Source organism: Larimichthys crocea, chromosome X (genome assembly GCF_000972845.2).
Source record: "Larimichthys crocea isolate SSNF chromosome X, L_crocea_2.0, whole genome shotgun sequence".
NCBI classification, from domain to species: domain Eukaryota; kingdom Metazoa; phylum Chordata; class Actinopteri; family Sciaenidae; genus Larimichthys; species Larimichthys crocea.
The window spans coordinates 36,803,322-36,815,462 of NC_040020.1; the positions used below are offsets into that span (position 1 = coordinate 36,803,322).

Genomic DNA, 12,141 nt, shown 5'->3' on the forward strand with positions numbered 1-12,141 from the left:
AGGACAATGACCCAAACCTCAAAAAGAACCCAGACAGAGTCACGTGACGCAATCGCCACACTGCATTGCTGCCTTTATCCTTTAAAACATTTACACCAGAGATATTAGAATCCAGTATACTTGTTATTAGTTAAAATGTGAAAACCTGCTAAGACTTCAGCGTGTTGAGACTGGGCTGATGCCATGATGCCATGATGCAAGACCAAGATGGAGCTAACGAGCCCGACCAGCAACAAGCCAACGATATAGCTCAGGATATCAGAAACATTTACTCAGCACTAATAAAAATTTCTGAAGATCTGTGGGGGCTGGTAGAAAAACGTATGCACCACTGCATCGGTACAGACTAAACTCTCATTCCTAAATACAAGAATGGACGACAATGGAATGGACAATGGAATCCTTGGAAATGACCGAGCAGGAGGGGCAAGCTAACCCGCCAGCTAGCAAGACAGGTGTCGGACAGATAAAGTTAGAAGACATGGTGAACTGCTCACGACGCAATAATGTTCACTTCGTCGGCTTTCTGGAGGGCAAAGAGGGGGGTGACATTTTTGGAGGAGCTGTTGCCAAACTTGCTGAACATAGAAGGGAGATGAGAAATTGAACGGGCACATCAGGTTGCTAGCCAGCAATCCACACCAGGAGACAGACCCAGACCAATACTAGCCAGCTTTCCGAGATCGTCGGACTGGGATGAGGTGTTGCGGGCAGCTTGCAGGCAAGCTGAACTAGGGAAACATTACTATTATGCTTTTCACCAACTACTCCAGAGCCACCCAGATGAGGTGAGCTTCAGGATGCTGTTAAGCTGGGAATCGAGACCAGCGAGGGTGAGAGAATGTTTGATTGTCCCCAGGGAGAGCCATGGCTTTCATAGACGCTATGCAATGAGTACTGAATGACTGATTTGTTTCCATTCTCATCCCACGCACCCAAACGTTTAATTAAAGACACCAGTGTAGACTCATTGCCACAGCAGCGACGTGATGAATCACGAAGAGTGGAGCCTCTCGGACCAGACATGGACCGTTGGACCTCCATTGGAGGGACCTCTGTGGGGGTTGAAATGTGCAAAGTTCAGGTTCAGTTGCACACTCTTTGTTTTGTTAGTTTTATGGGGGTGTTTGTGTTTAGTCATCACCACTGTGTAACTGTATTGCTTTTGATAAATAGTTGTATGTTTTAATGTGTAGGCAGGCATGTCCTCACAAATAGGTTTAATGCATCTCTCCACTTGGAATGTGAATGGGGGGCTGGGGAACCCCGTTAAGAGAAAAAGGGTCATGACCATGCTTAAGAATAAAAATGATGTGGTGTTTCTCCAAGAAACACGTCAAAAGAGTCCAAGAAGCTCTGTGCAGGATGGGTTGGACATGTTTTTTGCAGCATAGGCTGTAGCAAGAGCAAGGGTGTTATAATTTTAGTAAGTAAACATTTACAGTTTAAATGGCTCAAGCAAATTAAGGATAATTTGGGAAGGATGATTATTGTACTGGCTAAAAAACAGTCTCAGAAGCTAATCTTGGCTAATCTTTATGCAGCAGTTCAGCATCCCTACATCCCACTTTTTTTAGGTACCTGCAACTCTGACATATGTTAGGGGGGATTTTTGGGTCCACTGCATCGGTTCCCCACAATGCAGAGGTCCTAGATAAAATTCTAAAGAGTTATGGAAAAGGACATGAGGCAGCTGTCTATTATTCTATGATGATTCAGACTCATGGCTATGTCCAAACCAGTATTATGATGGGCAGACAAATACTTGTCAGGGGATGGAAGACGGAGGGTGTCCCCTCTCTGCAAAGGAGATGGCACAACTTGCAGCATTTGAAAAAATGTCATATAAACAACTGGGTAGATTGGATCTATATGAAGCAAAGTGGGGCAAATACTTACCCTGAAAGCCGTTATATTGTGGAGAGATGCAAGTTTTCTCTTAATTGAGGATAAATACAAAACAGTGCTTCTTCTTGTATAGTATTTTATTTTGCTATTATTACTTTTAATCTTTTTGTTTGTTAACAAATTATGTCTTTAATGCTGTGCTTATTTTATTTGTTGTATTGACCTGCCATCAAATCATTTTCCATCTATTTTTGTTTTAGTTTACTTTACGTCTTGTCTTCATTGATGCAGCTAGCGTAGTTGTAATAGTCGTACATGAACTGATGATTTTTGTTATTGTTGAAATAATGAAGAAAAAAAAATGTTAATCACAAAAAAAGAAGCACCCAGACAGAGCAGTGGAGGGTTCTGAAGTAGCCAACAATGAATCCAGATCTAAATCCCAGAGAGCCACAGGTGATCAGAGACCTCGGAACAATGTTTGGGAGAAGGAACCCATCGAGTCTAAAAGATCCAAGAAGAGTGGTCCAAAACAAAAAAAAGGTGGAAGAAACTCTGTGGAAGACTGACTTCAGTTATGTTTTCCAAAAGATGTGCTACCAAATATTAAGATGGGGGTACCAGTCATTTTGTCTGGTCCATTTGTGGAATATTTGAATATTGAATATTTAAGATTTGGCTTTTTTGTGTTGTTTTACTGCAAACTAAAGAAACAAACATGAGAACCAAAGCATTTAGAATTGCAACTGTTTTTTTAACAAATCATGGAAGAATATGGTACAATAAGTCATTTACAGAATCTTTTTATTATGAGCTTTTATAGCTGGACATATTCATGTCAGAGTAAAGTACCTGTCTTTAACTAAATGTTGCTCTTAGAGGTTTTTCAATTGTAAAAACGTTTTATATAAAAGTAGAACAATGGTATATGGTGCAATATGTTGAATACAAACTTTACTCAAAGGACAGACTGCAGCAGTATGAATATACACACCAACACATGATGGAATACCGTTAAATGAGCATAAAGAGACTTGATTTGAAATGATGAATCTGATTGTACAGCTGCAAGTTAACTGCATGGAATACATACAAACCACTTCCATGACTTGGGTTGAACCTGTGTATGGGTCAGAACCAGCAGCATGTCTCCAGAAAAGTACCCCAGTAACTCCAGAAAAGTATTTTTTACTGTGATTAATTTAGCTTTCTTTCCAAGTGAGATGAGAAGTTTGATATTCTGTCCATGCATCAGGCACAGAGCTGGAGTCAGGCTAGTTTAGCATAAACACTGGAAACAGCAGTAAACAGCTAACTTGGCTCTGTCCAAGTCCATACACTCCACACCTCCAAAGTTTACACACAAACAAACACTTGGTATCTTGTTGAATTCATACAGGAACAGAAACATGAACATTCATTCAGTCATTGATGTTTTAGTGGGAGGTGTAGATAATGTCTACGTGTCACATGTGGGTGGACGGATGCATTAGTTTGTCAAGACATTATTCCAGCAAGAACCTCACCCCAAAACCACAACTTCTTTTTTATTTTTTTCGTGTGTGTGTGTGTGTGGTGGCATGCCCACACCTCCGGCCTAATTGGAATCAACTGAATACCCCTCGCCTCACGTCCATACAAAGAAACTAAGGTGGCCAAGAAACTTCCAAAAAAACAAATTTAGACAATTTAGTTTGTCCATTCTGGGCTATTGTTAAAATATGGCACTGACTCTGGAAGAGGACCCGCTCCCTCTGTAGCTTAAAAAAAAAAAAAAAGTAATTCTAAATAGAGCTGTCCACCACACTGTGGCACATTCTTAGGATTGAAAAAAAAAAAAATAACATGCATACAAACAAATCACCGCGTCCAGGAATGACTAAATATGTGTACCCTGCTTTAGTGATAATTCAAAGAGTAATGAATTACTTTTGAATAGAAACATCAAAAGTGTGGAAACGTTCCAGAGGCCTTAAATGGACAGCAGTGCTCCATCATCAGATAGGACAGACTCTCAGTCCCGCTTCACTCCTCTGTCCTCCTCCACCTCTCCATCTCTCTCAGCCGTCTCTCCAGGATCTTCACCTGCTCCTCCAGGTGAGCTGCTTTATCGGCTGCATTAGGGCCCCTGGAAGTCCCGACGCCCAACACAACGCAGACGCACACCAGAACGGCCAGTCGGATGCCCATGGTCTCTGTGTCCACGGTGTGGTCGCTCAGGATGAGTCCGAAACATACCAGAGCCAAGCTTATTTTGAGCAGCCACAGAGCCCGCCTCAGAGTGGATGTAATCAATCGGAAGGCGAGGGACAGCAGCCAGTAGCCAATGAGAGCCACAAGAACCCACCGGACGACAAAGATCAGACCCTCTGGAGTCACTTTGTTGAAGGGCAGGCCAGCTGTGGACAACAGGAAAACAAGCACAGAGATATCAGACTGTCATATCACATTCAATATCACACTGTAATGATATCATGTAATTCAGTAATAATTATTTCATTATTTATATTGATGAATTGTTTGAGCAGATCCGAGGTGACGTCTCCTCCATCATGCATGCATCATGTGAAGAAGAAGAAGAAGAAGAAACAGGATTTCAGACTGTTAGGTGTGTGTATTTATTGCTGCATATTGATTTATTGATTTACTACTTCTGACTAGCTTTGGTCACATCGGGATCTGAAAATGAACAAATAACTCCTCAGCCTGTCGAACATACAGAGTACTCACTGCTCCCACTCACAATGAAATGAAAAATAAATCTATATCCTGCACAATATAAACGCATAAGGAGAAGTCTCTAAGATGCACTTTGTAGTCCATCTTCTGAACATTGTAGTTTCACCACAGACAGCAACATCCACCATCGCACATTGCATAGCGATGTAGTGTCAGTGATACAAGAGAAACAACAAAAAAGTAAAGCAGAAAAACAAAAAATAGACATGCACACATATGCCTGTGCACATACGTACACGTGTTCACTTACACCCACATGTCCAAATAACCGGAAACATATTCATATATACAGAATTGCACACATACACATGCGCACAGTCATAAGAATAAAACATGAGAGAACCGCAGGGTTGCGAGTAGGTCGACCCTGATTAGGCGTTCCATTTTTCCCAGAGGGCATTACCTTTTTCCTTTTTGTGTTGAGCCATCCTCTTGTTATGGCTTTTTTGCTCGCTGCCATGAAGATTTTTAGACCGTATCTGTCTTTCTTTGGTACTTCTATGTCCATATTACCCAGGTAGAATGATAAACAAGTCAAATTAAAATTATACTGCAAGACTTATGCTAGAATTATGCTTTGAACTCCTTCCCAGAAGGATTTAAGAATGGGACAGCTCCAGGATATGTGTATGATCTGCCATACTGTGTCCACGTCCTCTCCAGCATGTAGGTTGTAGTCCTGTCTGTTTAGACTTTTGCTTTGGTGTTATAAAAAATCTGATCTAATTTTTCCAGGAGAAATCTCTCTACAGTTGTGAGGCTGTAGTGGTGATTTGTGTGTTAATTACATTTGTCCAGTCTTCAGAAATAATTACCGTTCTCAATTTTTTTTTCCATTTTGCCTTAATATAATTTGTTGAGTGACCTTTTAATTCAGCTATGTCTATATAGTTCTCCAATGATCTTTCTGGACAGTTTTGTATTATAGGCTTTGACAAACATGTTGGTAATACTTGATACTGTATAATACTGAATACTGTATAAGTCCTTTAATGTTCTTATCAAAGTAGTGCCGGAGTTGGAGATACCTATAGAAATTGTGCCAAACAAGGCTGTCTCTAACTGAGATGGTTTTGAACTCTATGAAATCCTGGTTTTCATCTAGTAGACATGATGTGGAGAGTCTTTTTCTCAACACAAATGGGTAAGGACTGAAACAGATAGAGTTGTCTGGGTAAAATATTTGTCTTTATTGTCAAAATTCTGTTACCAAGTTCCAGGAGCAGGGAGGCCCATTTGTCTTGATCTTCGATAATTAATACTTAAATAATTTTCCAAGAATAACTGTGTTTTGTCCTTTGTTTATTTAGCGTCCAAGTATTTAATAGAGGTAGAGTCCCAGTTGAACTTGTACTTGTTTTTTAAGATCTAATGATGGCACAAAATTAAATGCCAAGGCTTGTGTTTTATCAACATTAAAAGGTGTAGCCTGGGTTTCATACATCTGCAGGAAATCCATTAATCTTGGTATTCCTGTCTCTGGATTCTTTAGGCTGACCAAGACGTCATTCGCATAAAGACATATTTTGCATTCTATACCTTTTATTGTGATGCCCTTCATGTCGGGATTCTTTCTGATGGCTTGAGCAAGAGGTTCAATAAAAAGATTAAAGAGCACTGGGATGACTGGGCAGCCCTGACAACCTTAATTACCTTAGTTCCGGCTATGGGTGATGTTTATAGTGTTTTGATGCCTTTAATGAACTTCTCACGGAAGTCAAATTTTTCCATAACTGTATAAAGAAATTCCCACCCCACCGAATCATATCCTTTTTTTGCCTCCATACTAAGTAGGATAGCTCCTTTTTTATATATTCAATAATTCAATGTGGAAGGTCCTCCTTAAATTGTCCTGAGTTTGTCTACCTTTAATAAACCTGGTTTGATCTTCATCAATCAGAAAAGGTATCACACTTCCTCCATTCTTTTGGTTAAAATAGCTGCATATAATTCATAATCTTGGTTTAAAACACTGATGGGTCTATAAGATCCGCATTCCTTTGGGTCCTTGCCCTCTTTTGGAGTCACTGAGATAGTAGCTCCCTCAGGGTGTAATTGAAGCTTTTATGTAGTATTGGTATTAACTGTGCCTCAGTGATTTATACCATTCTCCCAGAAATCCGTCTGTCCCTGGAGACTTAGAGGACTTCAGGGAAGAGATCGCCTTATCGATTTCTTCAGTTAATTTTCCCCCACAGGACTGCTTTGGCGGCGTCCCACAGCATCAATGGATTCACAATCCCATCATCATTAGAATCCAAATATGTTTTTAATTCTTTCTTTATTTTCTCTTTAAACTCAGGGCTATTTAACATGCTTACATTTAATCTCCACATTGTCATTTTGGGTCTCGTATCTAGATGTAATTTTAAGTGGACACTGGAGTGATCTGATATATCTCTCTGGTTTATCTCACATTCCTTTAGCCTGTGCCTCTCTAAGTTATGCACAAATAGATAGTCGATTCTTGAATATGCATTGTGACGGTTTAAGTAGATGGTGGAAATCCCTCTAAACTATCTATCTATCAGACCTAGATCTCAAATTCTTCTTTTAATCCATCTTTAAGTGGGGGTGATGTTCCTTTTTTGATCAGTTGTGTCCAACTTTGGGTTCAAAGATGTGTTGAGGTCTCCTGCACAGACTGAGTCTCCAGCAGACTGGAATGCTATTAAATCAAATATTCTCTTGCCTGGGGGCACATACACATTCAACAGGGTCACGTCCTTGTCATCTAATTTGCCCTTTACCATAATAAACCTGCCATCCTTGTCTTTATTCTCTGACTGGAGTTCAAAATTAACCTAATTTGGCATCAAAATAGCCACGCCCCTCTTGCGTCCTGTTTTAAATGATGAATAATAAGTATGTCTAAAACCAATTTTCTTATCTTTTCGTGTTCCTGATCTGTTAGATGGGTTTCTTGAGAGGATATAATTTGTGCCTTTTCCCTTTTTTTTTTTGATATCACTTTACTTCTCTTGACAGGAGTCGACAAGCCATTGACATTTAGGGTGATAACCTTAAATTGTTTGTTAGTCAGCTATAGACCAGCATTCTCCTAGACATTCACTCGCCTCCCCTGACAACAGCAAATAAGAACCATGAACAGTAATAACAGAACAGTCAGCAATAAAACGTGACAGTAAACAAGAAATGGTCCTCTTCCTGGACCTCTTATATAGGGGGATGTTTCAGCCGCTGAGTTGTGGGCCCCCCTCAAGTCATTTGTGTGGCTGGCTGTCATTCAAACACTACCGACCGACTGCCTTATTCTGAAATTAAAGTGAGAATAATGTTCTCCAGCTCAGATGCAGCATTAGCCATGGCTTTACTTATGGCGTTACGCATGGAAGCTAAGGAGAACATCTCACCTAGCGTAGCCTCGTCGCCACCGCTTTCCGTGTTAGTTTCCGTGTTAGAAATCTTTCTCTCAGTAATGCATGTTGTTTGTAGCAGTAGTTGTTGATGTATAAACTTGACCATGGTTCACACAGTCAGAACCTGTTAGTGAGGTCTGATAGCCACCTGTGACAGTTAGGTAAGTAAATCATAATAATGACGAGTACTAGAACAGTTATTTTGCTTGTTGAAGGGCATTTCCAGATAATTTCAGCTACACTTTCGACGGCACCCCCTGACTTTCTCACTCTACTCCCCACAACCACTCGCTGTTATCATAGGGTGCTGCTCAAAACACAGGAGGCCGGAAAACCAATGAACTTTTTTCCAAAGCGACTTACAAAAAGAAGAAACAAGATACAGTGTGACGGAATATATCAAAAAGAACTCTTTCTGTCATTATGGTGGCTTGGTCACAGCTCTCGGAGTTATTTTAAGACACTGGAAAACTTCTGTATCTCCTAATCTAAAAGACTGGACTAATGCAGTGGTGGAGACCACATGTTATGAGTCTATGCTTCACAAACTGTAGCTAACAAGGAGGATGGAAGGACCTCTTGGGATCTTTTTTGGACCTACACAAGGACTAATAAAAAAGACTTGACTTTCTACCGCGGCACCACCGAGAGCATCCTGACCAGCTGCATCACTGTGTGGTACGGCAGCTGCACTGCAGCCTGCAAGAAGACCCTGCAGCGCATAGTGAGAGCAGATGAGAAGATCATCGGTGCCCCCCTCCCCTCCCTCAAGGACATTTATATTACACGCCTGGCCCGCAAAGCACTCAGCATTGCGGGCGACCCCACCCACCCCAACCACCACTTCTTCAGCCTCCTGCCTTCCGGGAGGAGAATGAGGAGCCTCCGGGCAAGAACCAGCAGACTGAGAGACAGTTTCATGCACCAGGCCATCAGGATGCTGAACTCCCTCCCAGTACTGCCCCCCCTTCCTTCTCCGCCCGCTGCCCCCACAAATTCTGGACACTGCTGACCCCCCCCAAAAGGCACCAGCCACTTTTACAGACTCAAAAATACTTGAAAAGCAAATTTGCACTATGTACACCTGTTTACATATTTAATTTTTATAGACCTGTTCATACTGAAGTTCTGTCAATTTATAATTCTACCATACTGCTTTATTTATATTTATATCATACTGTCATACTTATATTAATATTGATAATTCTGCTTATACGGTTCATACTATTTATATCTCCAGACTTTTCTATTCCCGGATGTCTTTTAGCTTGTATATATTGTATATATATATATTTATATATATTTTTTTTTATTTCATATTTTATTTTATATATATTTTTACATCTTCACACTGTTTGGACAGAGAGAAACGTAATTTTAATTCTCTGTATGTCTTGTACATATTGCAGTATTGACAATAAAGCCGACTTGAACTTGACTTGAACTTGAAAAAAGTCAGCCTAAGAAGTCAGAGACTAAATACAGCACAGCTCCTTTCTTTCTTCTGTGGACTGGATTTCCCACATATTTATTTTTTCTTCTTTCATACTTGATTCTCTTATTGTATTTTTCTAATTGTATTTTATTTTTTTATGTCATAATATGTTTATGCAAAGATTCCGAAATGTATGATCAACCCTGTAATCATATACTCTGCTATTAAGAATTCAATAAAAATGTGAATGAGTAATAAAAAGATACAGTGTGATGAGGACAGGAGGAGATGTGATGGTTACCCTGGATTCCAGCAGCCTTCAGGAATTGTGAAACATACTGTAGGAGCACGTTCAGACCTCCAGCCAAACTTCCTGCAACAACACCCAGAACCTGAGAGAAAGCCTGGGGGAGAGAGGAGAGGAGGGCGGGGAGGTGAGTGAGGATCCGCCCGCTTTACACACATTTACTTTAGTCCACAGTGAGAGAGAAAACAAACGCACCAGGAAGTAACCCTTCACTCTTCACTTTCCATTCACACACATTACAACACATGCAAATCCACATTTGGCGCAATAGCCTCCTTCACACTGTTGCACTCTGCTGACTCCATTATTTCCTTCCCTCACTTTCTGCACCGACAGCACCGTCTGCTCCCCGGCCAGCCTGCCCAGGTAAGTCTTTCCCTCCTCGGTCAGGTCAGCCAAAGCCGCCCGGAGCTCATGGATCATCCCGGAGCGACTCTCGACCACTTTCTCCCCCGAAACAGACATCAGCAGGGCGCCGAGCAGCCACAGCCCGACCACGGCTCTTTGTTTGGAGGAGCTAAACATCCTGAAAGCGTGCGTGATAGAGGCGAACTATCAGGAAAACACGTAAAAAGTTACACGAAGCAGCAGCGACTGCAGGCTCCACAGGATGTGGACGAACTTGGTATGAATGAGAAAACATGTCTGCCCCCACTGGGCTGAGTGAGCAACAAGTTTCCACGACGACTTTCCTCCAGTAATGGGCAGAACGAATCTTTTTACGGAGTCGGTTCTTTTGACTCCATGTAGCCTGCATGTTTTGACGTTTTTCAGTGTTTTCATGACACTGTTATAGTACATGTATGTTGTATGTATGTTTAACAGCTCATGCTGCCAAATTTACATGAGTAAAGATCAAATATTCATTTTTCATCATCACACCTGTATGTAGGTTGACTATGTAAGCTCAACATAGTGTAGCCAACACTAGGAGGGCTGCAGTTCCTCAAACGTCCACTTGAGGCTGGCTCCAGAAGTGAGTCAGTCTCCATAAGTCCCCATGTTCAAATGTCCAACTTCACAGCAGAAATAAACATGTTTACAGCCTGGTACAAAAAACTAATTTCCCCCTTCATGACAACTGTACTGAGGGTTATGACTTAAAACATAACTAACAGCGTACCGCTTTGATTGACAGGTGGGTGTCAGCACAGGTGGCTTGATTGAGCACCCAGGCATCATTCAGCATGCCTCAGCTCCACCCACCCTTTACCTCCTTTGCTGATACAGTATAACTGGGAGGCTGTCATTGTTATTTATTATTTGATCTATGGAAAGTATATGTAAGTATGAATGGCAACACATTTTCAAACAGGCACCAATCTTCACTCTGTTGGATTACATGGACACACTGAAACTGTACGTACATCCAGTATCTGATCAGTTGTTGTTCTTTAATATTGACATGGTTTCATAATTTATGTCCTGTTTTGTTTCTTTATTATGAATTCTGCTTGTTTTTTGTTGTTGTTGTTGTTGTTGTTGTTTTTTACAAAATAATACAGTTGTCGCATGTTTTCTTTTTATTCCCACCAGAGTCTGATGGGATGTCTGAAAATAACAGCAACGAGGACAATAAGCTAATAATAACTGATAAGGAAATCACTGTGTCAAGTTGCCTTAACGTGATTTATTTTTTTAAATATTTATTTATTATTTCATTGAGTTGGATACATTATTTTTTTTTTGACAATCTTTATTTTTTTTTCAATTTAAACAATACAACATTAAATATGTAAAGAAAAAGAAAAGAAAAGAAACAGCCTGTGTGAATTACATTAATGTTAAACCAATCCGGTTAATTATGTCTTCCCTTGTATGACAACCATTTTTCACTCCGTTTTAGAAAAACATCCTCTTTCAATCTCAGTATATATGTAAGGTGCTCCATCTGTAGTATATCATCTATAATGGACATCCACTGTTTGTGACTTGGAGTGTCAGGCTTAAGCCAGTTCTTAGTGATGGTCTTCTTCCCAGCAACCAAAAGAATCCTGGTTAAATATTGATCACCCGCATGTACCATGCCCTCCAAATGACCAAGGTATAGAACTGAACAAGATTTGGGAATCACATACCCCAGAACATCACAAATAACCAAATGAACATTCTCCCAGAAAGGTTGTATTTTGATGCATTTCCAAAAAATGTGTGTGTGGTCTGCATCCATATGGTTACATAATCTCCAACATGGTTACTGTGCATTTGTCTGCTTACTTTTAATTTTAGGCGTAATGAAGTATCGAATCACATTCTTCCAGCTAAACTCCGTCCATTTCAAAGACTGTGTTGTAATTTGGTGCATTTTCCACATATCAAACCATATCCCCTCTGGAATCCCTACACCTAGCTCCCTTTCCCATTTGGCTCTAACATATAATGTTGAATCTGTTTTATAATCCATTAAACATCTGTACAAAACCGCCACCGCC

At 40.5% G+C, this 12,141-nt stretch overlaps 1 protein-coding gene across 1 annotated transcript; it reads right to left on the reverse strand.

Annotated features, from left to right (window-relative positions):
* Nucleotides 1–2,635: 2,635 nt before the first annotated feature.
* Nucleotides 2,636–10,355, reverse strand: tmem109 (transmembrane protein 109). Its single transcript, XM_027283467.1, has 3 exons — nucleotides 10,031–10,355; nucleotides 9,704–9,806; nucleotides 2,636–4,247 (listed from the first exon to the last, which is right to left on the reverse strand). Exons 1-3 carry the CDS (start codon nucleotides 10,232–10,234, stop codon nucleotides 3,874–3,876), a joined length of 681 nt encoding a protein of 226 aa, XP_027139268.1. The 5' UTR covers nucleotides 10,235–10,355; the 3' UTR covers nucleotides 2,636–3,873.
* Between the last annotated feature and the right edge of the window lie 1,786 nt (nucleotides 10,356–12,141).